Here is a 26,068-nt window from a genome sequence, read left to right as displayed (position 1 = left end):
TTACCCCGACGTCAGCGAGACCGGCCAATTTGTTGCTACTAGAAAGGAGATAAATACTTAAGAGGCTAGAGAGCTAATTAACTAAAGTGAGCAAACGGAAGTACGTACTACGTAGGCAAAGGGTAAGCATTATCGACAAACTTCTATATTTAATTTGTAAAGTTTAAACGGAAGAGTTATCACGCTAGTTCACCATTAATCATTTCAGGAAGAGCAAAATTTCAGGAAGGCCCAGACCTGTGCAAACGTAGCGTTTACTTTCGAGAAGCAGAGGGAGCGTAGGGCAAATATTGAGAGGGAGCTGAGACGCAGGATAAGAGCCTCCTTGCCGACGAACGGCACGCAAGTACCGGCTGGTTCATGGTGCGCGATCGATTTCTGCTTCCGCGAAACTGCACACGATTCGCTCTTTGATTAACCGGATGACGTTTGGCCGATACTTGTATTCTTGCTGGATTGGCGAGCATTGTAGTGACCATAGGGAAAAGCACGAGGCAAGTGGCGCATTTATGCCGATCAAAAAACAAGGATTATGAATTTCGACTAGCATAAGTAAATTATCCTTAAAGTATTTTATTTTGCTGTAAAATAAATAACGTATAATTATAGTAATGTGTTATTATAATAAATTATTAATATATTGTAATTACTTGTGACATAAATGGATCTTATCTCAGGTAATAAAATGAATTGTAAGAACTTAGTTGTTCCCAGTGAATTTGGTGTGGAACACTACGATAAGGTTTTTTTTCATATTCTTGGTAGTTCTCGTTTACTCCGACGAACAATAACGTTTATTGCCTTGGTAATGTGAACAATTTTAAAGCAGTTCTGTCCAATATACTTGTAGTAACTAATTTATTTGCTATCAACGGATCTTGTCTTTTAAGGTCATGATTAATTTTTAATCAATCAACAAAGACATGCATCGATGGCTAAGTTCTAACAGCACATATCTCAAAATTAGCACCTTTTCAGGAGAGTATTAAAAACAATTTATTTTTAATTGCATGTAATTTTAATTGAAATTAAATAACAATAATGTATAAAAATGAAAAAGCAGCATATATTTGCAAACAAATAGTTGTTTTTTGCTTGAATTTTAGTTTTTATTAACAGTATTAGCAGTAATATCCCAGACCGCCAAAGTTTGACATACATGTTGTTAGAACTTAGCCATCGATATGTTCATAGATATAATCTTTGTAATGAGGAAATAAGTATATTAATGGGAAGAATTTGTTCTTTATCACTGTTTCCGTACGAATGAAGCACTCTGAAATATGAAAGACAAGCGACCGGAGCAGTGGAAGACACGAAACGGTCTTTTCATCATAATCACTAAGTCCTTTCACTATGTAACCGCTTCCAGTCAAGCATTAGAAATTTTCAAATTGATTTTTTAAAGTAAAGATTGGAATGCGTGATATAATACCTCATCAGTTTTTTTATTATTTAAGATGACTCTCAACTGGATATTTTTGTTTTGAGGTAACAACTACTTTTGTGTAGTGTCATTGAGACGGCACATCGTGCACGAAATATACTATCCAAGCTCCAGGTTTTTAATTCGATAAAATTACTTTTTTTAGCTCAAATACTTATCATGTTTTAAGGCTTCATGAAATATTTTATTTATATCAGAATTTTTTATTTAAATGAATGAAATGATTTCGTGCCCCTTTTTGATAATTTCAATGCTGCATTTGCGTATGAAAGTGGCCGATAAGAATAAAGGAATAATAAAATGGACTACCGGAGATTATGATAAGGAACTGTCAACGCCTGATGAATTAATTATGAATTTATCCTCTCTGTAGTTGCATGAATTTTGTTTTAACCACCGTGAAATTTTAATCAATAGTATACCATATGTTTCCAAACTTTTTACGCATCAGGGTTGTAATAAGATGAAAATAGGAGCATTGAGTGCTATGTGTCAATTCTGTGCTCTACCCTTGTTACAAAACTACTGTAAAACGTTTGCGGTGACTTTCAGAGCTAGATTTGTGACCATGTTGATTATCAGTTGCTCTGTCCAATACTTTTGAATTTCGAATGTTCTCGAGTAATTATATTTATTATTCCTTTATTTATTCAGAGGCATGTATTTTTGAGGTTAGACTAACCATGCCACTGTTAAAAGTTGAATGTAATAGCAACTACTGAAAGGATATTAATTTTAACATAAATGTATCTGCGTTAGTATGCGTATAGTGCGGTTACTTCACCACTTAAATTACCGTTTTGGCTTTATATACAGCAGTATAAGAGCGACTTCATGCTTAAATACAGTAAACATAAATATGAAGAATTCTGGTATTTTGCTGTGGTGTTACTATATACTTACCAGTTAATAAAAAAAACTTTGTATACTCAACTGAAATTAAATTTCAAACCACTTGAATAAACTTAAAAATAAAACATCATTGGATAATACAATGTTTGTACTTTTAAGATGAGGTAAGTCCATTTTGTTGAAGTTGTAAAATATCAGGGAGATTAAAAAAAAGTTATGTGTATGAGAACGGGTAGGGGCCGAACGGTACGCGGAGTCATGGCGATAAAAGAGAAAGACAAGCGATGTATATGGAAAGCTAGGAGCGCATACAGCGACGTGGAAAGGCTTATGGGTATATATGCGCATGGAAATATGGAGCGGAGGAATTCGCGGAGTGAGCAACATGGAGAGGGAGACGAAACGGGTGGAGGAGGGGGGGGGGGATGCGTGGGAGGAGAAGGGGTTAGGGGGTGGGGGGAGGAAGAGTTGGCTTTTTGGAGAGCGGAGGGAAATTCCGGGGGGATGGGGGAAATGGCGAATGTGGAAACGTGCGCTGGGTTTTCAGTCGCGGGAAGGATATTGGGGGGTGGGGGGATTGGAGGGGGACGCAGTGGGTGTCGTTATGAAACGTTAGCTGTTGCCAGCGCACCTGTTCTCTTCGGTGGCAGCAAAAGTGTTTCCATGGTGAATGGGAAGGGGGAAGGGGAAAAGGTTTGCTGGAAGGGAGGAGGGGGCGAAATGGAAATAGATGGAGGGAGGGAGGGGGTGGTGGTGGAGGGGACTCGAGCTGGCATGATCAGAAGGACAGGAGGGTAGCCTCCACACATCGCTCTGATGGAGCTGACAAACTCCATGTTGAAATTCCTTTTCATTGCAAACACACGTTTTATGCAAAAATTAGAGATGAAAGGAATTCTAAAGCTATAAAGAATCTTCAAAAATACATTAAGTACCTAATTTTGAGAGAAGTCACACCAATAATATCAAACATTTTTTGCCGACTAGAAGTTGTAAAAATTCAAATTACTTATTGTTTATTTGGAACACATTTTTTTGAAATTATGTAAATGCTAATCTTAGATTTACTATATAATTGTTAGCATTTACGTACCGGGTAGATTTCTAGTTAACAAATAATAGTTTACAATTAAACTTCCTCTAGTAATTGATCTCCACACTCATAATTTTATTTTTCTTCCGTAATATTTAGTTATATTTCGGACTTCTGTTTGCAATAAATTAAATAGAATTGGTTATAAGGCGGCTGATGGGTATTATCAACTGAATTTATTTTCTAATACATTTCTAATACCATCTCCTCTTTTTTGTCTTCAACACAAAGTTGTGCTTTTTTACATATGAAATATTTTTTTATACAGACGAAACAGTTTTTAGGAAATTTATACCTCTTAACGAACGCTTTCAATTATTATCACCACTAAAATATTCAGGCGTTGTTTTTCTGGCCAAAAAACTGTCCATTTACTTCATTACCAAAAATTATCTAATTAACATTGGAAAATTTTGAAATATCCAAATTGTAACAGGTTTGATTCAGAGCTGACTTAAGCTGAAATTCGGAGAGAAGTTATTTTTTCTTCATGAACATTTCATGACTTGCCTTAAAAAAAAGAAATATTATCTATATAAGAAAATGTATGTTTCTCGTAGTTTTGATTCAAAAAATTCCATGTCATTACTTTATTAGGTAGTTTTACTAAATTTCATGAAGAAATAGCACCAATTTTCGACCTTCCCTTAGCACAAAGTTGGCGTTTTTAATTTTCACATGGTGATACTTATTTGTGGTGTGTTAAACGTCACCTATTTTGCGAAAAATTAAGTTTTCGGTGGATTTCGCCGAGATCATGCATTGGGAATTGCATGCATGACGTGCGTTTTAAGAAAGACGAGAAAATGACTTTGGTCCACACTTTTCCGACTTCGGAGGGCCGTGCGTCGTCGCTCCCTCCACACCACGGCACCCTTCGCGACATCTCCGCGCCGCACTCTGTCTCTGTCCTCCGCCCTTTGCGTCACTTTCCCAAATTCCTCCTCTCCCGCCGTCTCTCCTCACATCTCCCACCACCCCCACACCCCTTCCTCCCTCCTCCCACGCTTCCCCCTCCCACCCCCGCCGGCGTTTAAACCCGTTCCAAGATTCCAACTCCCCCGAAAACCGTGATCTCTTTCCTGCGTCACCAGAGTGCGACTCCCACTCGCAAATACCTCAGAATCCAGTCGCTATATGGAGTATGAGGGCATAAGAGTATTGAATTTTGGGGGCTGTGAAGTCACAATCAAAGGGGTGGTGTTCAAAGGGAAGAAAAATTCTCATTTAAATTAACTCGAAATATAAATCTACCTGTTATAATTTTACTTGCAAGTGTGACAAAAATACCATTTCCAGTGAAAATGCAAACAAACAACTTGAAGAAAAATGGCTCCAGTATTTTACAATATCCCATATATATTTAGTTAAGAAATTCACGTTATTTATGTTTCTCTAGCAATGATTAAGCAAGCTATAAAACTAGTCACTTAGCTGCTCTAAAACACCCTAATTTAGGCAATCTCTACTTCGCTATATCCTTCTTGGAAATATTGTTTGTCTCCTTATTGACAGACAACTTCATTCATATTTTCTTAGTAAAATCTATTTTCGAATGTAAGGGCCTACAGTTATTGCTTTGGTTCCCAGGTGGTGGAAATGCATGCTACATCCGTGACCGGATCTCACCCTGCTCTCACTTTTTCTCCCAAGTAACAGACCTCTTCTTCACTTCCTGACTCCAAACTTCCGACCGCCTCTTTCTTTTTTTTATTCCTCTTACGTATCCCGTCCCCTTCTGGCTTTCTTTCCATTTGGTATGCTCCCTTAGGTCATTCCCTCTTTCTCCTTCGCCTACTGTTGCAGCTTCTCAGCTTTCCCCTCGGCGTCAGCTCGTAATTTGCACCCTTTTCCTCGTATTCCATCCCTAAACCCTGCCATTCCGTACCCCTTTTTCAATTTCCCCTTAAGTGCTTCAAGGGAGGTCTGAGCGTTGTTCCAACTTCGTACGCGATAGAACTTGTAATTTCCGCCTCATGCCCTCCTCCATTCAGACTAGCGCTACCATTTGCCCTATTCCATTTCATTCTCAATCCGTATATTTTCGTTGTTTCCTCTCCCTTTTTCTTTTTTTCTCCCTAGCGTCCAATCCCATCTTCTTCCACCGTAGGAGATTGCTCACTTCCTAACAAAAGTGCCTACCTGCAACCTAACTTTTGTATCTACTTATGTATTATCTAATTGTACAATGCTTTAGGCTACTAGGATATACTAGTCTGAAATGCGATTCGGTAACATTAGCAATACTTTTAGCAATATTTTCTATTACCTTCCCATGCCCATGTCTCTACCTAGAGATAGCTAATCTGAATAAATGAAATCGATGCAAGGGTTGAGGATGCAATCCATTTTTAGCAGTGTAGTCCAGTTTATCTTATAGAAATCTGTACTGTTTTACTTGATTAATTGTTACTTTCACCGTGTCATTTTATAGGCTTTACATATTTGGAAATTTCTCGCCCTTTCGAGGTAAATAGCTTTTTAAGGTATAGCGTTATTCGTTCCATTGATATGTGTGACATATTGAGGATTGTGAGTTTTGATTAAAAATTGTTTTGCATAGATTTACAGTTTGCTACCTATTCGGCATGGCTGTCTTGTCCTTATTCCGTTAGTATTCATCACTTCATTCTTGCCAATAGCTGTGTAAATTAGACTAAGAAGAATAAAGATTGTCCAATCCAAAATTCAAACCTCATGTAAAAGTACCAATAAACCTGCAAACATTTTTCACGATTCTTTTAAAGATAAATTGATTAACTTACTCAATTTTGACTGAATTCAGCTAAATACCTGTGAGTAGATAAAATAGAGTGTAGGAACTTCCTCACAACCTCACATAATAGTTTGTGTTTTAATATAACAACCGTTAACACAAATAAATAAATAAAAAAAGAAATGGTCTTACTGAGTTCCATATAGGATTCATAAAAGTACTTTATTATTCGAGGGAAAGACGACCCCCTATGCCCATAATTTCGGCCTTACATAGGCATTTCCATAGTTACCATATGTCCATTGAGGGGATACATATTTTATGCAGTGTTCACTGTTCAACTTTTCGCTCTTTTCTTCGGCCATTGGCCACTCTCGTCTTCTTTGTCTTCAGGCCCGTCTGCAAGGCGAGAGGCGAACTCTTCAGCAGTCTCTTTGCGCCCCTTGCATCGAGTGTCCATTCAGCTTCAACTTTGCAGAAGCCCATCTTTTCCATCTTAGCCTCTCTCCCAACCCATCTCTCGATCCAGTCTATCGTCCCCGTCCTTGACGCGGAATTTCGACGCCTTCTCCTCGATCCCTTACTTAATTCCTTTCCCTTCTTTGCAATTCGACGAGCGGCCAGATTCCCTCCCCTGTTATGTTGACTCTCCCGCCTCCTTGAGAACTAGCCACCCTCCAGATCCTTTACTCTGCCCTCCATTTGCATTCCTTCATGGACCCTATCCTTTCTACTTCACCGTCTCACTTCCTCTTTTCCTCTCAGCAGGGGGCCATTATCCCCCCCCTATTTAGCCAACCACTTTTCTTGCATGAAACCTTTAAAAATTTGTCCTCTCAAGACTTCCTTGGTTACCCCTCATCTAAGAACAAATGGTGGGACTGCGCGAATCGAAATGAGAAATAAACACTTTTGCCATTATTGCTAAAAAGTATATTTCTTCCGCGTTTCGAATATTTTATTTAAAAAAATGAAGTTGCACAAAAATTCATGTAGATTATCTTTAAGGTTTTAAAAACAAATAGCTAATTCTGGCAGTATCAGGCGTTGAATAAGCCCTTTACACTCATTTATTTTATTATGACTTCATTTCCAGCACATATTTTTATTTCCGTAAAAGAATACGGTTGAATGCCTACATTTAATTTTTGCCTTGATATTTATATCAGGTTCTCTGGGCTTGCCTAGGATCATCTGCAAAGTACAGTGAGATTTTGCAGAAAAAGCAGAATATTTGACTGAGGGCATCGTATTTTGCCTGTCTTTATGACATATCGTATATGTTTATGACATACATTATGTCATAAATGTAGGCAACGGATCATTTAAAGTCACATTAGCTCATTTTTTTGCCTTACATACATGGATATTCTTTATAATTATTACGCGTCATTCCAGCAGACTTTTAGAATTGGTTTATTTTCTCTATGACACCCAATTATGATTCGGTCATAATTTTTATAAACTGCATCATTGATTTCCTATTCGTATCCACATTACCATTTCTTTCTCCATTAGGCTCCATATCCTCTCATTCAGCGGTATGTTTCTTAATCTCTAATGTCTCATGCATCATCACAAATGTTATTTTTGACTTTACTTTTATCCAGTAAACTCCATTTTTCAATAAAAATAGACTGTATCAGTTAAGGAATATATGACCGTAGGTTGAATATTTGTACAATTTACCTTGAGGCACTCTGCTTCCCCGATACAAAGTGTTCATGCATAAAAAATTCATTCTTAAAATTCGGCCTTTACGCTTTCATAATTATTTTCCTTTCAAGACATCTTTTAGGTATTAGAAGTGTGGCCATTACTCCTTTTAATTATCTTCATTCCCAAGTAAAAATTAGGGTACAAAATTATTTATTTCCAGCTCTGAAATCTTATTTGACTATTGTTCACATGTTCGAAACTTTTGTTGGGTTTTAATTAATTTGCACTGTTTCTTTCTTTGTCCAGTGATGGAAATAAAGTTTTGACCCATATCATGATGCATACAGCTACTTCTGATTTTTTTCTTTTTTGAATGCGAGGCTTCTCATATCCACTTCTGTGTTGAAACCACTGGGAAATCAATACCACCATTGAGATAAAGTTGAAAGAGTACTTTTTGAACTCAAAGACTAGCGTACCAGATCAGTTCCCTGCGGGAGCTATGGCTGCCTTGAAAATTTTTGAATAGCATTGTTCTTTATGAGCTTTCTAGATGATGCTTTGCATGAAAATTACTATTTTATTTGTACGGTTCAATTTATTCTTGATCCGTTTAGAATTTATTCCACGCCCTTCCTTTCTTGCCACAAATAGTATATCACCCTGTCGTATTCATCTCTTTAATTTTTGGGGAACGGTAGTTTATGTTATTTTAGATAACGAAATCCATTATTACACATAATGCTTAAACCATTTTCTTTAAAACTGTTTCCATTTAAATTATTGTTGTGCTAGGACAGTAAATAATTCTCTATTTCTTATTTAGTTGATCCCTCTTGCAATATATTTACTCATATTTAACGATGATTTTCTATTTAAATGCTTTGTTAAAATAGACTCTTAAGTACCAACACATCTTATTGAAACAAAATTTCATACCATTGCTCGCTTGTTTATAACACCTGATTTTGTACCTATATTTTGATGAAAAAAGTTGCAATTGTAGCACAGCCCAGTTCTTCTCATTCAGCTTGGAATATATATCGGTTGAGCTTTAAATGATATCGCCCCGATCAAAAAAAAATATCACACGCGCGATCACCTTTTGTTTAATCCCCTCCTCTGCCCAGTGGCGCAGTATTTATGCGCCGCTTTGCGCATCTGCGCGAGGAATTTTTAGCCTCTCCCTACGCTTCAGAGTATTTCAAATTCAAGTTTTGCGAGGCCCAAATGTATCCTGATCCCTCTACGCAGTTTACGGAGTGGAGTCAGAAATGACGGGAGGGTGGTGTTGTTAGGAAAAAAAGTGAGCATCGTCAAAATGCATAATTCAGCCGGCTTGCTCGTTACTCCGTTTTTGTTTCGTTCCGTTCCCATTTTATTTGGCTCGGGCCCGCAAGGAAGATAAACGGCGTATTCCCGAACACGACAGGCGCCCACGGGCGCGCTGCATTTCTCACTAGTGCGTCCGGAGCGCATCTCGTTACCTCTCATTCCTCCACTCTCCACTCAGCGTTGAAGCCTTTTCTACTTCCCAGCCCTGGGACTGCTTTACATTTACGTTGGCTGGAGAAAATTATACGACTGAATATTGGTATCCATTCGCCAGTGGCACTATAGTCTTCATCTAATATGAAAACTGCCTTTAAAAAGTTTAATCTTCACTTCGTAGATGCTTATTGAGTTAGAAACTTAAGCTATTATGATCAGTACCTAATGTGTTCTTTTTAAAATCATCATCAATGGTTAACAATCCTATGTCTTCTTTGAGGCTTTTCGTCGCCTATTTCCCCACTCAGCACTTGGGTTCACTGAAGTGTGATTCTTTTATAAGTGATATTGATATTTTCTCATTGATACCACTGCTAATGATTAAAAACCTCCGATCTATCATAGGGAACGGTTTTATTAATGTAAATAGGTGTGTCATTTGTGGACGTATCCGAAGGGTTACTTACAAACCTGTCTAGTTTTATATGACTGCAATATTTCTTCAAAAAGTATATTTAAAAAATGTAATAACTCTGGAAATGTTAATCCTAATTTTAAACTTCATTTTAAAAAGTATATTTTTGAGAATTCTTGGAACCTCCGTGCATGAGAGTATTTCATATTTCCATATAGTGATCCCTCCCCTCAGAATGCTATGCTTCATCAGGTATTGTACATTCCGATGCCTCCAATGTACAAACGCTCAACAATTGCCCACAGAATCAAATCCGCACATCTAGTGGTCATAATAGTACTAGATGAGCGAATTTGATTCGGTGTGCGATTGTTGAGCGTTTGTGCAGTGGTAGTATCGATTCTGTATCATATTTCATATGCATTGATTCGATGCCAACGTTTAATTTTTTACCATCCACTTGCATTTTGACAGTTATCTCCATCAAACAATCATGTTCCATGTTTAGCGAAAAAGGTAACCCTATTTTCTTCACTGTATATCATCATATAAAATATAATAATATTTGCTTTCTCGAAGAACTTATACCATCTCTAGGGGCCTTTAGGTATGGATATTAGTTTATGGAAACTAATGTCTGTGCCTGAAGATGCAGTTGGACGGCAGAACGTGTTGTGAGGATAGTAGTAGCATTATTTCGTACCATAATATAATACACATTCAACCTTGAATACAAAAGCATGCTTCTCTTCGCCGTTCCTTGTTATGGAAGGATGCATATCAACTTGACCAATACGGGAGTAAAGACTTGGGCTCACCAAACATGTGATTCGATTCAAAGTGATAGTGACTATTTCCCCTCTGATACCACCGCTAATGATTAAAAACCTACTTAATATCATAGAAAAAAGGTTTGTAAATACAATTACGATTTCAGTTGACCCATTTTTTTGTGTTTCTTCCTTTTTTTATGTTCAGCAGAGCATATCAACCAGTCATTTTATGCACATAATCATAGCAAAAATTTCATCAGGAACGGGAATAGAACGATGGAGCTTTGGCCCACCAATTATATACTATTATCTCCTCTTTTGGACATCAAGTCATGGTGAATATTTTCTAAAGGTAAACTTACCAGATTTGACTACCATTCGTACGATCACGAGTTCAAGTTCATGTGAAAGCTTATTGTAAACCGTTTTTCGAATTTCAGGTCCAGCATTCACTTGCAATAGTAATCCAACGAAAAGGATACGATGTTCATAACTATGCTATCTCTTTCCTTCTTCCAAACCACTGCATGTAACAAGTAACTTCGTACACCGCCACGCACTCGGGTGCAAAGTTTATGATAACATAAGTGTAATTCACCGAAAATAATCACTTGCCATAGCCGTGATTCAAGGTGTGAATTACAGCTAATCCATGTGAATATTTTCATGGAAAATTTCACCCGTGATAAAGTACATTTTTTATATTTGAAGGATACTCTTCGTTGGAGCCTTTTGGCTCGTTCTAACTCAAGCATATTAATTTACCTACTTTTGTTATTTAGTTAATGCGATTTGCGTCATTCTTCTCGCCCTCGGCGCCCGCAAAATACGGAGGGAAAAAATCCCGTGGTCCTTGGCCGTGGTCCCTCTGGTGGCGTTAATCACGCCCGGGCATGAACAGTTCAGAAGCGTGAAGGATTAATATTTCATTTCATCCCTTGCATAACGGAGCGCACTCCACTCGTTTCACAACGCTCGCTTGGACCGAAAATCGCGGCCTTCGCTTCGAAATAAACGCGCCATCAAGTCGTCGCCGGCCTTTTAATCACTCGGTCAGGATTATTTGTAGCATTTGACTGTGCGAATGGCATTCGAATTTACATGTGTCAGCAGAGAAATCTCCTCCTCGATCTCTCTCCCACCTCCGTAAAATAAAAGATTTCTTGAGAGCTCATGCTTTCTTAAGAATTGTCTGGTGGAGAGGAATACCCTCTGCGGAAATGAACGTCACTAACATGGTTTTCGCATGAGTCTTCTTCCCATGATTCACGAACGACGGGTATTTATGCTATTTTTAGTTCCTAATTAGCTGCGCTAAAATGGCGTTCCATCATTTCATAATCATTACTATATGATGCAAAAAATGCATTTCATTAAATGGGCAATGACTGGTCTTTTCATAGTTTTAAATAAAGCATGAAAGGGTTATGTGGTTCACAAATAATGATTACCTTGATTTTTATGACATGCTGTCATCTAAAGTTAACATTAGATTCTTTAACTTCATTTCCACATGTTTATGTTTTTTGTTTTTTTTTCATAGATTACGTCTCAGTTATAACACTTGGTTATTCACGGAAGTACTTCCATCACGAGTGAAATTATTCACCATTCAAAGTTTTCAATAGTGATTTTTATATGCCTTTGCATTCTTCTGTAACTTACTATAAGAGAGATTGTTTTCAAAAAATGTGGTTGTGTATTATTTTTTAATTAAGAAATAATAAATCCTATAGGTAAAATCACACTTAAATTCATCATTAACTTGTCACTCTCGCTTATCTTACCTCTTGAAATTTATCTTAAATAATGCGATTTCCTGGCCCCTAAGTGTTTCCTAAGTGACCTTCCAAATAGTTTGTTTGTAAAGTTTTCTAAACGTGTATTTCTATAATAAAATTTTATAGCTTAATATACTCACTATTTTGCATATTAAGGCCAATATAAAACATACTTGACTCGTTTATCTTTGCATTTTCCCTCTCTTATTCTGAATTTCTCGAAAATTATCTCTAAATCATTTTTCCATTTGTTCACGTTTAGTGCTGTGCTTTGTATTTTAACTAGCTTTATTCCTTAGTTATTTATTTTTTGTCTACTTTTATTCAAAATACCATTCAAGTTTTTCCCTCCAAAACGTTGATTCAATTTTGAGCTCCGTTGAGTGCCATACACGACGCAATTTAGAGGAAGTCCTAGACTCTCCCATGTTGATTTGAGCGTCTTTGTTCCAGAATAGATAGATACCATACTGGCTGTCGTTTTAATACCGATGTAACTTGTTTATTAAGTTTTTTTCATTGGGATAGTCATTTTAATCTTATTATAGCCTCAGATTTTTATTGCTCTTCCGAAAAATGAGTTGAATTGGCTATTCCCGTTTTTGATAGAGGAAGAGGAAAGTATTCATTCATATTCAGAATAAAAGCTTCTGCAGTATCCTGTTAAATAATAATTTTAGAATTTAAGCGGTGAATTTTCCCATGGAATATTTGTGAACTATAATTTTCCTAGATAAAAATGATAATATTGAGTCACTAGGAGAAGTTTTTTTCTGAAAATATTCACTTCTGCCTTTGCTAAAAATATTATAATTTTTCTTTATTCCTTGATAGTGGTAAAAGCATGAGTAAAATTGACAAAACGAATAATTGTTCTTTACACGATTTCTCTTTGATTCTTGACATAAGAAAATTACTCATTTTTTTACATTTAACCACTAAGACAGTCTCGACATCAACCCTCACCATTTTCATCACTCTACTTATATTTTCGCCTGAGGAGCCCACTCAGGACATGTTTTTGAGAGTGTTGATTGTGATTTCGAACGCATGGGAAGTACAACTCACGACACGCACGACTCTTTTAATAAAAAGAAAAATTCTCATGAAAACATTTGGACCAATATTATGCTTCTACCATCCACTGTTTACATTCGTCGAAGGAATTTCTATCCTTTTAATAAGAAAACCCCTTACCTTATTTATGAATAGTACCTTATGTTATAATGGGAGTACTTTTTGAAAAAAAGTTCTTTTGTTAAAGGTCATTTTAATTAATCTGGTTTATTTTTACAGCTAGTCTACTTTATTTAAGCAGCTCCCACAAGCTATTCCATGATCTCAGTTTCATTTCATTACTCCAAGTATATGTCGTTGTTTTGCCGAGGTAAGATAAATGAAGTGCGCCAAGTAGAAATACGGTTCTGTTGCACTCTAGGAAATAATGAAAGCGATACGAAAAACATTTCATCCAGACATACAGTAAACTTCAAGAGACCCAAGATTAAGTCCATTCGTATATTTTCTGTTGCAGTTGTTTTTGTTCATATCGCGGCAGCTATACAGGAGGCGGCGATTTCAATAGTTAAGGTGCATCTCGTTCATAGCTCGGTCAATGGGGCCTTTTACGCGCGTGTTTCATCATTGGCAAATTACCTGCGATGTCTCCTGCCAAAAATAGGCCTTGTTTTCCCCGCCCACCTCTATCCTGTCCCTTTAAGATTCTTCCTCTCTGTGGGAGTCGCCCATTCGTCACCTGCCCATTCTCCCTTTCCCCTCAACCCCCCTTCTCTATTTCCACTCCATCTTCCCCCGTCACGTGAGTCAACGTCGCGCTTCGGATGCGAAATATCTGGGTCGTTATGGGTACTCGGGAGATTTGTGCTTCGTTAGAACGTCACGTGAGTCCGCGAGAGGCGAGGAACGTTTTCGTCCTACCTTTTACAACTGTCTTTAAATATAAATATATACGGGACGGCTGAGCTGCATCGCATATCCACGTGGGTGAAACCCTTTTCTCTCTCACTCTCTCTGCCATGGCCTCCATCGTGATGTGCGGAAGATTGACTTCGCTTAATTAGTTCACCGCATTTTAATTTTATCGCGGTCTTTTTTTTATTCTTTCCCGTGAGGACGACCGCTTAAAAGCACCACTCTCGGAAACACATTTGTCATTTATGACGCGTGTTACTGAATCGCTTTTTTTTATGTGTCCGTCTAACGGTTTTCCGAGAAGATTTCGTCATCGCTTCAAATTCCTCACTTTTTGAAGCATGAAAAAAGGTTTCCGTTCCTTTCCGCCTGATGCGTGTCGCAATAAGAAATGGCTTTCTGGTATTTTAAGTGCTGAAAGCAAGCATACGAGCGATTACTTAACTAAATATTTATGGCACCACATGTTGCAAGATTGTATGGCATTAATGCCAGTTTGTTGTATTTTTAGCATCCTCTTAATCATACTCTATAAATGGTCGGTAAAGACTCTTTGTAGAGTTTTTCATCCCGTAAGAACAAATTTTTATCTTAAATAATTTCAATCAAGTTTGTTGATTTTTGTAGAATAGTGGTCGTACACATAAGGTATTTTTACCATGCATTAGTGGGGTAACCGGCTTTTCTTGTCGCTGGAACGTATTTATATTTATTGACTGGTAATTAAAATTTTTTATGGCTTACATGTATCTTACCTCTATTTAAAAAAGTAAAATAATCCCACTTTTAAGCTTAAGTTTATCTTTTTAAGATTTGTTTCTCGTTGTTGCATTATTTTACGGATTCTTCCTCTTTCTCGGCTCGAATTTCTAGAATTATTTAAACTTATATTCTCATTTTAAAATGCATTTTTTGCTATGGAAATTAATTTCAGCGAGATTAAAAAATGCAAAAAGTTTTCACCAGTATTCTGATACTTTTTTTCAGTTTAAAAATTAAATTCTTATAATTATAAATAATGACTTTATGATTGGTTGAAAAATCATACAGATAATGCTGTAGATTTTTAAGGCCTGCTTTATTTTTCTTCATTTTGTGAATTCCTAAATCAATTTTGAATTCTTAACCAAAAGACCTAAACTTTTATGGCTAGGAATCGATGCAAATTGGAAGCTATATGTTCAATGTTGGTGGTTGCTTTCGGGAAATGCTGCGTAGCTAACATTAGCAATAACAACGAAAACAAAAATCATAAAAATATATCTTTGTGATTTTCTGTGTTAGCTACGCAGAATTTCACGAAAGCAACCACCAACATTGATAAAAGAAGCTATGAAAATCTTCATACAAAAAAAGTTAAATATTCCATTTATGAAATTTATATTGATTTTAAGGGCAAATATTTATCGAAGTCATTGTTGTACTGGAACAAGTAGCGAAATTCTTCACTTACCTTTTGATATATCATATTTCTACGTAGAAAGCCTGAAATCATGTAAGAACATCTACAAGAAGAATAATAAATCATCAAAAGTTAGGAATAACTTTTATTTTTATTTTTATTCATCTTTTTCCAAGTTCCACTTCATGAAATTCATAAATTGTACCGAAATATGATAAATATTCGTCATTAGAAAACACCGAAGAGAATGACAAGCCTTTCAAACTCTCTTCCTGTAGTGATGGTAGGAGAAATGCTGTTGCTAGACTCACGTGCCAGTCGCGTCCGTCTGTTTTGAATTAAGGAGCGCTCCATTCTATGGAGAATTCTTTCTCGTTTTCCTTGGAGCCTCCGTGTTTCCGTAAGAGAGGGCGTTCCCCGTGAGCGGAAGCACAAACGACGACGCTCGCTTTTCAAATGCTTCGCGTCAAGCGGAAAGAAACGAACTGAGAAGAGAGGTTGGTCTCCATTCCTCTCGTCCTATTCCTCCTCAAACTCCCAAACGATGAACTGATGGCACAGAAATCAGTTCCAACCTAAACAGTGGCCACAGAAACTAAATTGCTGAAGCCACGGGCGAGTGAATTTCAATGAATATGGAATGATTGGGTTAATCTTTAAAAATATTTTGCTGATGTTAATTGGCATTACCTGAATATCTCGTTCGCCAAACATAAATCTATTTCAGTTGAACAATAGAATCAGCCTTTGAAACTAATGTAAAATGGATACTGACTAGTGACGCAGAGAAAACCTTTTGCAAAATTGAGCATTCGTGAGACCAGTCAACACTTTTCATTAACCAGATTTATTCTTTTCGTACATTGTCACCATTCAATTGCAAACACTATCGCTTTGGTAAAGGTTTGAGTATGTTGATATGAACTTTCTCGTACCTAAAATAGATAAAGATGCTTGAAAGTATCTTATTTTAGTTTATTTACCTCGTATATTAAAAGCCGTACCTCAATAATTAAAAAAAAATATAGCTATTGGACGGTACAGACATAATTTTCCATTTAAGCTATTTGAGAGGTCTAATATTGCCGAAAATCATTTCACCTATGAATCCATTTATATACGGCATACACCATTGCCTTTATGTCTTTTGTGGGTAAATTCAACAGATACCGCGGATGTATAAAGATTGAAACAAATGTCCATTTACATCCATTTTAAGGAAATCATTTTCAGTAAAGTGTTATAGATTAAGTTCTTTTCTTGTGATAAAGCAACACATATGCGTTTAGTTGGTAACTTCAGACAAATATTTAGGCACAAGAAGTTTTTTTATTGACTTAAAAATAATTATGAGTCATACGGTCTGAATTTTAGACGACTGAAAATGAATCACGTGAAATGTGGGTTTTGTTTTCTTTTCAAAAAACATTTTTTGGGCTTAAGAGTGTGATAATTAAGTGGAAAACGTTGTGAGTGCAAACAATCTCACATGATCTCCGTATTCAGAGTTGACATGAATCCTGGATGTGGCTGTCGCAGAAAAAAGCTCATCAAAAGAGCATTAGCGTATGTGTGGCGTTGACTCTTGGAAGACTAACGATATTTGAACTGAGGCTTAGGTGAAAGAAGTCTGAGGCCAGGCAAATGAATTTACCGTAGTCGTAGCTTCTATTTACTAACTTAAAGCCGAACCTTTTAGGACTTCTATGGTTCTATTTTTGAGGCCATTTTGTCATAAACGGTGCACAGAATCATTTCTTTATGCATTCCGAGTGTTTTAGTTATAAATTAGACTGAAGTTTTCATTTTTCAGCATTTGTAGGGAATCAATGAACATAATTATTATGTATATAGTGGTGAGGTATAATCTCGAGGAGCCACCTTAATATTTTGTCAATTCTTTATATTTGGGTTATTATTTGGTCATTTAATGAACTTTTTTTAAATTATAGCTTTAGGTTGACCATACAGATGAAAATAGTTTGAAATTGAGGACCGTGTCCCTTTTTCTTACATTACCTCCTTCCAGATTTTTTCCTCGTTTGTGTCAAATAGTATTACAAAAATATTTGCTACTTTTCCTCGTTTTCTGTCACTTGAATATCAAACTGAAACGTTTTGCCGCACATTTTTTGCCGCTAGTCGATGATTAAGTGTTCAGTAGTAATGTAAGGTTATATAGGAATACAGTGGTAAACGATTTGAAAGGGCATAGCCGGATAAGAAGGTGAAAAGTCCCCCCTCCCGGATTTTTCCCGTACTTGGGGTATGCAATTTGGGATCAAATAGGACAAACCTCCCTATATTTCCAGCCCGCTATGTGCCCACCAGGGCCGGCTAGATCGAAAATACGATTTTCACTTTTTTTTTAAATATCTCGGTCAAGAATGCATATGTTTTAATGCGGTTTGCGGCATTTGAAACCTTATTTAATGGCACATATTTTCAATTTTTTTCAAGAACTTCGGGCCGGAAAAGAAGATATGGCGTCGATTTGAAAATTTCTAATGCAAGTTTTCATAAAATTTTCTTGAGAGGGCCAAAAAGAAAAAACGTTTTCTGGAAGTGTTTTTTAATACCTTTCGGCTGGCGTATTGAAAATATAACTTTTAGGTGGTGGAACATCGCGAAAAATGCGATTGAATATATGCGATTTTGGCCATTTGGCTCTACGCTCTGACCCTCCATAACACCCATTTTTAGTTATTATAGTATTGTACCGATTTGCTCACCACAGAGACAGAATGGTATTGATACTGGTTCCAAAAATGCATTCAGGGCCCTTGAAAACGCCCGAGTAAGCTAAAAAGAATTTCCCTGCTTCCAACCCCTCCGTCATTCCTTTCAATGAGAATTTATTGAACTTCCTCAATGTCCTTATCAGATATAAATTCATTGAAATTACCTCACTTATGCTAAACTATGTGGATATCATTATAACTTTATGATAGCTGTTTGCTGAAATGAAAAAAATATGGGTTTCAACTTTTTCCCAGTTGGCATACAAATAAAAAAAATCTGGTGAACAGTAACTAGCCGAAAAGATGAATTTTCACCATACAATTTTATATTGACTCCAGGATGTCAATGAAAATCGCTCTTGAAAGGTTATTCGTCATCCTCTGAATATTCATTGATGCATGTTATTACGTTGTCCGTCAAAACAAATGCTAGTTTAAATCTTATTTAATATTACTTAATAAAATCAAGGTCTTGCGATTTTATCTTGGTACTTCCCGTAGGATAAATAATAAATTGTTGCTGCTATATGAGCGCAACACCCTATTCTTCTATTCCATTACCACAGTCACAGAAATATCTCATTATGCTGCCCCATACGATGCCATTCGCTGTAATTATATTCTAAATAAAAATTATAGTTCCTTATAGTTTAATGATATTTTTCCTAATACTAACAATACCTACCCGTCTTAATTTAGCCACGAAATCACAATTTATTCAATTCTTTAGTCGTTAACTGAGCTCGCATGCCTTTCAGCGTCGGCATCTGCACGCTTAACTCTAAATCATCTTCTAAATATGACACAACATCCCGAAATCCTCTATCCAGAATCAAAATGTCACCTTTTTTCATGAAATTATTACTGGATATGCCGATTGCTAGATTGATTTTAGAGAATCGGCATCATTTTGATTGGCCAAAAAGGGTCCGGGCATAACAATCACAACCCATCAAGGGTAAAAATAGGGAATGGCTTACAAAGAGGAGCTAGTGCTGTTCATGTTTCCGGTTTGGAGTTTAAAAAGAAAAACTATCAGCCCTTGAGTGACTGACCTAATATTCGAATATCTCGCCGACGTTAACACACTAAGTAACTGTGTTAATTAGTCCCATGACAAACCAGTAAAGGTTCGCGGACAATCAGTTCTCTAGAAAAAGGAAGTCACTAAGTTTCGCTGCCAAACTGCGGTTAGATAAATATTCGACTATGTCCACAAATAGACGAATTTTAGAAACATGCAAGGAAATACTTATGCAGTATATACGGAAAGTGGGAATTTCATTGGTAAAAACCGCTTATCATGTAGATAACCTTTACAGACCACATTTTTGAAAAAAATGATCAACCTCCACCCCCTTCAATCTAGCTTACACGGGAACAGGATGGAGGTAATTTGTAGCGGTATATCCACAAATGAAACAACACTTGCGCGTAGATACAACGCGGGGAAAACTCAAATCGAGCTCATTTTCTTAATCTAAATTCTCACATTACGGCAGTTTTCAAGGGCCCTGAAGCCATTTTCGGCACCAGTATCAATACAATTCTGTCCCTATGGTGAGCACCTTAATCGGTACAATACTATAATAACTAAAAATGGGTGTTATGGATGGTCAGAGCGTAGAGCCGAATGGCCAAAATCGCATATTTTCAATCGCATTTTTCGCGATGTTCCACCACCTAAAAGTTATATTTTCAATACGCCAGCCGAAAGGTATTAAAAAACACTTCCAGAAAACGTTTTTTCTTTTTGGCCCTCTCAAGAAAATTTTATGTAAACTTGCATTAGAAATTTTCAAATCGACGCCATATCTTCTTTTCCGGCCCGAAGTTCTTGACAAAAATTGAAAATATGTGCCATTAAATAAGATTTCAAATGCCGCAAACCGCATTAAAAAATATGCATTCTTGACCGAGATATTTAAAAAAAAGTGAAAATCGTATTTTCGATCTAGCCGGCCCTGGTGGGCACATAGCGGGCTGGAAATATAGGGAGGTTTGTCCTATTTGATCCCAAATTGCATACCCCAAGTACGGGAAAAATCCGGGAGGGGGGACTTTTCACCTTCTTATCCGGCTATGCCCTTTATCTGTCGTCATCTGAGTGAACTTTTTTTTAGAAAAAGCATGGTGATAATGACATGGAATTATTGTCCACAATAGAAAAACAATTGGGGGAAAAAGGTACTGAATTATAGTTATTTTGAATTATACAATGCGCAAAATCTATTACTTCATGCGACTGTAACAATTTATTTATGATATTGTACAGCATAATTGGTTCTTAAAATAGGACCCTAATGATTTATTATGATGTAACCTAATTTTGTACTATGGTATACTAATTTGTCGGTCTCTTAACTACACTATTAATAATTTTAGCTGCGAGAATAAATAGCTTCTAGTAATTACAAATGATAAATGAACAATAACTTCTGTTTTAAATGCATCCTAAACTGCTCTATCTGGTGGAGAGGTCGATTTTTTCCATAGTCTAGCCAATGTTTTCCATTTTATCATGTGCTTTTAAATATTGTAAGTCTTTTATTTCTTGTAAAAATCCATTTTTAATATATCTGAGCCTTTGGTACACATTTTGTTTGAGAGCACAGATAATCTTAGCTCTTTGAGTCACTGCCTTGTTCAAAATAACCATTTTGAAAAGGTGTTGGTGGAGATTTTTATTTATGGCCGGTTCATTCATTATGTCATTCCCACTTTCCCCCTTTTGAATTTAATTTTAGCCGAAAGCACTCATAAACTCTAGAATAGAGGACGTGTTGAACAACGAGTATTCTTGTGGCCAACGCCGCCTGAACATAAAGTTATCACAATCGACTGCACTTCCCGCTTGAAGTGTTTGAGGTGTTCCTTGAGAGAGGAAAATAAATGTTCGTTCGACTCTTTACGGTCTACGACCACCTCCCACGGTTTGCCTCTTTGTGTGTCTCCCTCTTCGTAGACTTTGTATTCCTAGTGGACGGTGATGCTATCCTTAAACCCCGTTCACAACTACCTAACTTGTCGTTACTTGGCCTAGTCTCTGGCTCTTCAGATTTCCTTCGCTATACTAATACTGTAGATGTCTTCAGGTGAAGCAGAAGTGGAAAAGAACTTCTACCGTACATTTACACATTTGAATTTGAAGTCATCTCCAATTCTTCAATGCTCTGGGACGCCGTTCCTCCCAATGTTTCAGACCCGAAATATAGCAGGAGAAACGTTGCCATCGCCGATGAGATAGCACATACGAAACCCAAAAAAACAATCCAGTGGTTCTCTTAATTTTCACGGGCTATTTTCATGGGTGATATGAGTTTTTTATCACGTAATGAGTATGCTTATTCGAGTTACAACGTTTATAGTTGTTGCTAACTAGCAGACGTTCTTATTGAGTTTTCAACTCCAGAGTTATGCCAAGTTAAGTGGTGTTGAATGAATCAACATATTCAAAACAATAAAACTTCGCATAGCTACGGAGGTGAATACTCAAAGAGTATCAAATGGTTACATAACACAACAACTTAATGTGGTGTAACTCGACCTTTTTTTATCATTATCTGGGATAAAATCAAATTAGGGATAATAGCTGGTGACTAGGAGCAAAGGAAGATGGGATCGTCGCACTTTCCTTCAAAAACCCTCTTAAATAAAAATTTAATTTATATTCTACCTGGTTTTTATTTGGTACTTGTTTCATTTGTGCGTCTGGATAATAGTAAGTGAAGTTTTGGTGAATAAAGCTTAATGCCTCCGAAAGAGAACTGACTCCTTTGCCAAAATTCGATTTCTCCCTCTGTCCGACTCTTTCCTCCTTCCTAAATCCTCTTCACCCTTTCCACTGCTAGCCCTCACAACTCGCTTTCCCCCTCCCCCGGACCCTCTTTCTCTCTGTCTCTCCCTCCCTCCCCCCTCATCCTAAATGACATTTCCACTTCCTCTGCTTCCTTCCCTCCCGTTCCACTTCGCCTCGTCGTCATTTTTACTTTCCTATCCCACTCCCCCCTTCGGTCCTATTCCGTATTCCCCTCACCCCCCTCCCCTTGCCCCACCCTCCTTTCCTAAGTCTCTCCGTGAGCGTCACAGCCGTCTTGGCAACCCCCTTCCCTCCTCCTCTGGCGCCGAAAACTCCAGCTTGAGTTTGGATCCCACTCGCGTGGACCAATTCCCCCATGCAGTGGTGTTCCATCTTTCTCGCGGATTATTTGGAATACATCCTGTGCTTATGAGCTCTTGTGCTTCGTCGAGGAGATTCGTCCCCGTGATATTATTATCCCCTCAATTTTTCACCCCTTCTGCCGTTTTCCGGCCAATTTATTTCTGTTCACCCCGTTCATTCTACGTGAAGTGAAGTGAAAGTGATTCTTAACCCTACCTGGATCTCCGCTGTTGTAGTTACTTATACACATTTATCTAAAGGATAACTTTGATGATTGTCAGTTCATTGGATTAATCGTTTCGAATATTTCATTTGGTGCAACCACTGTCTCGGATTTGTGTGTTTTTGTCCACTCGTCCGTGATTATACAACCTCACAATTCCTTTTGTCATTACTATTTGGATTTGTGATACACGGATGACATAGTGACTTACTACTATACTGAAGTAGTCGACTAAAATACCTTATTCAGTGCATCTCTTGTGTACGAATTGGTGTATTTTTTTCCAAAACAACAGAGAGAGAGAGCACGTAGTTTCCATGCCCACCGTTCACGATGGAGTGTGCCCGTGTCTGAAAGAGAAGTTTGCTCTTTGTGTCGACCCGCAGCTTCCTCTCTTCCGTTCGACCCACAAAGAGAAACCGCGAGGGAAGGAAGCTGCGGCTTCGGCGGCGTGGCCCGCGGGCCCTGCGTGGATCCTCGCCTCCGGCAGCCACTGGAGGGGCCGCCGTAGCATATCCGCGTCCTCCGGGGCGCGGGGCGAACTCTTCGCTAGGGACATCGAGTGAAGAGGACGAAGAAGTAGGCCGACGAAGCGAGGACTGTTTTTGAGTGAGGAGAGGGGGGTGGGGGAGAGTGTCGTCTGTGTTGAATGGAGACAACCGTGTCGGTGGTGACACACCGGAAGGTGGTGAGGCGCCGACGCCGCGTGGTGGGGGTGGAGGGGCGGTGGCAGGGGGAGGAAGAAGTGGAGGTGGAGGAGGGCACGGGGGGCGGTAGTGGAAGCGCGGTGATGGCAGCTCTCACGGAAGGGGGCAAGGGCGGCGAGGGAGGGGAGAGGGTCAAGTGGGTGCTGGGGGGAGACCTGGTGACTCCCTCCTCCATGACCTCGGCCACCTCGAGGAAGATCAGCCGCAGGCGCCGCGGGTGGACCGTCGTGGTCGGACCAGAGCTACGGTACGGTTTGACCATTGGAAGAGTCTTTGAAAGCTCAAAGGAAGGCATGCTGGCTTTGAGAGTGGATGTAGCTGTTTTAGGTCACCATTGAGCTGGGTGGTTTCACTAGATACTTAATTTCATTGCTAACATATGTACTTCATCTCTTCGAATCTGTCTCCATCCTAAAAGTCACCTTGTAATATATGTTGTTGCTCGTTATTGAATCATCAATCGTTAGGACCACAGTGGTTGGAATAGAAATGCGGTATGGTTTAAACATTGGAAGAAGTCTTGGATGCCGAAAAATCCTGTCCGGAAGGCATGGTGGCTTTCAAATTTTAGAATTTCTTTCTTAATCTTCCTTCTTTCACGAGTGGATTTCGTCTTTTAGAATCTCTCACTGCTGAAAATCACCTTGAAACACCTGGCGCTATACTGCTTATTATTAAATAATTAATTGCCAGGTTCAAAGTGTTTGGAACAGAGCTACGGTACCTTTAAAGTCCTCTAAAAAGTCCTTACAGGAAAAGATTTTGACCTGGAGACTAGATGTAGCCTTTTGACTCATAGGTTCGTCTAGTTGTTTCAGATGGTATTCCCATTTCTTATGATTTATTTCCTCAAACTCACCGTGTGACACCTTGTGTTAAAGTGCCCTTTAATAAATCATAAAACATAAGGACAATCGTGGCCGGTCCATAGCTAAGGTGCGGTTTGAACATTGAAAACGCCTTTTTGGAAGGCGTGCCAGCGTGGAGAAAGGATGCAATGCTTTCCGTCACAATTGAGATAGCTTGTTTTGCTCAATACTCCATCTCCAAGAATTTTTACCGTAAATACAAGAACATCAAAATCAACTCGGTCATTTTCGGACCACTGTTGAATTACTTCGCTCATTACACTGCTTTCATGGAGGATATGCTAGCGTGGAAACCGAACTTACCCTTTGCTTCACTATTGCTGAACATGCTCTTCCATTTGGCGCCATTTCTTTTGAAATTGTAGTGCAATAGATGCAGAAATGTAAAAATTGGATCATAATCCGTTTTCATAGAAGAATTCACGGTATCTAGTGAATAGGCTGCAAATTATGCTGTCATATTCCGATTGAACTCACTGTTGCAAAGTTGAGCCTGACACCATTGAACGTATCACTTATAGCTCTCTCAAGTGCACACCTGAACACATATTCAAGTGCTTAAAGCTGTGATATTGTTGCACGCGAAGAATATGGAGGACAAATAGTGACTGCTTGGCAAAATAGTGCATATCATTTGCAAGCCGAAAACTAACTCCCGACTCATGAATATGTATTTTCAATCGTAAAAAAGGTCTTGGTCGGACTAAAGCTGCGCTATGGTTTGAACCTCTTAATGGTGACTTTTTTGCAGGTATACTGGCGTAAGGACTAGATGTAGCCTTTTTTGCCACAATTTATTTTGGTTGTTTCATAAATTACTCCATCTTAGGTATTTTTCACTCAAATTGATCTAGTAATCCACATGAAGCCTCCAACCCACCAAAAGATAGATTTTTCTGATTGAAGCTCCCAATGTGCTTCACTGTTCATAAATAATTATCGAAGAATAAGACGGTCTTAGTCGCACCAGAGATCTTATGATTCGAGTGACTCTTGGATCTTTCTAACACGTGCCTAACTATGCATTCCACTATTAATGAATGAGACAGTTGAGGAGACATAAAAACAGTGACTGCTCCGCGATAAGAAACGGATCGATTGGGAACTGAACATTTCTCTTCTTCACCGCCTATCAACAAGTTAGCGAGCAACATGACGGTCATGGTCGGAAAAGAACTAAGGTATGCTTTAATTCAAGTCATGGTCGCTTTGTGAAGCTAGCTGACTAGATGCAGTGCATTTCTGCATAATTGAGTAAGGTGGTGTGGCTAGACCTGTAGTATTTTTTTCATCGAATAAACGTTCATTTCAAGCATAGCTCCCTGAAAAAAGATTTTCTTGGCAAAACCCTCTTATGCTATACTGCCGATTAATACATATTATTAAATACCAGCTTTTTTATGGTTTTTTTATGGAGGGCATTCTGACGTGGACACTGGGCGTAGTCTTTAGTAGACTTTTTGTAATATTTCCTTGGTCTTCGTATATTTCCCTCGAATTTCAAGCGCAGTCACTGAATGAAAGGTATTTCAGAAATTATCAGAGGAGAGAAAGTCATATTCTCATTGAAAAAACCCTAACTGTAGGTATATTTTAAATTATTCATAAGCTTACTCTGATTATCTGAACCATAAGTATTTACAACAAACATCGGCATACTTATGTCGGTGTTAACAGCTGTTGAAGGGTAAACGTATAGGATCTTTGTGCATTCTATACTTATATAGGAAGTAGACCCATAAGGTGAGGAGAAACAGTGACCGGTCGGTGGTAACTAACGGATCCATTGCAAGCAAAAACCATCG

At 38.0% G+C, this 26,068-nt stretch overlaps 1 protein-coding gene across 2 annotated transcripts in view; it reads left to right on the top strand.

Annotated features, from left to right (window-relative positions):
• Positions 1-26,068, top strand: part of LOC124157648 (cAMP-specific 3',5'-cyclic phosphodiesterase-like) — a 970,120-nt gene that overhangs the window by 10,192 nt on the left and 933,860 nt on the right. Inside the window, exon 1 of one of the 2 annotated variants that reach the window (XM_046532613.1) lies at positions 23,499-23,641. The exons of the other annotated variant lie outside the window; for it this stretch is intronic. Coding sequence (XP_046388569.1) covers positions 23,568-23,641 — 74 coding nt within the window. The 5' untranslated portion in view covers positions 23,499-23,567. Of the gene's footprint in view, positions 1-23,498; positions 23,642-26,068 lie in introns of those variants that run through there. 2 annotated transcript variants of the gene reach the window in all.

This window comes from Ischnura elegans, chromosome 1 (genome assembly GCF_921293095.1).
Source record: "Ischnura elegans chromosome 1, ioIscEleg1.1, whole genome shotgun sequence".
Classification (NCBI taxonomy): domain Eukaryota; kingdom Metazoa; phylum Arthropoda; class Insecta; order Odonata; family Coenagrionidae; genus Ischnura; species Ischnura elegans.
Note: the sequence above shows the minus strand (reverse complement) of the source record. Positions and strands in the feature narration are given on the sequence as shown.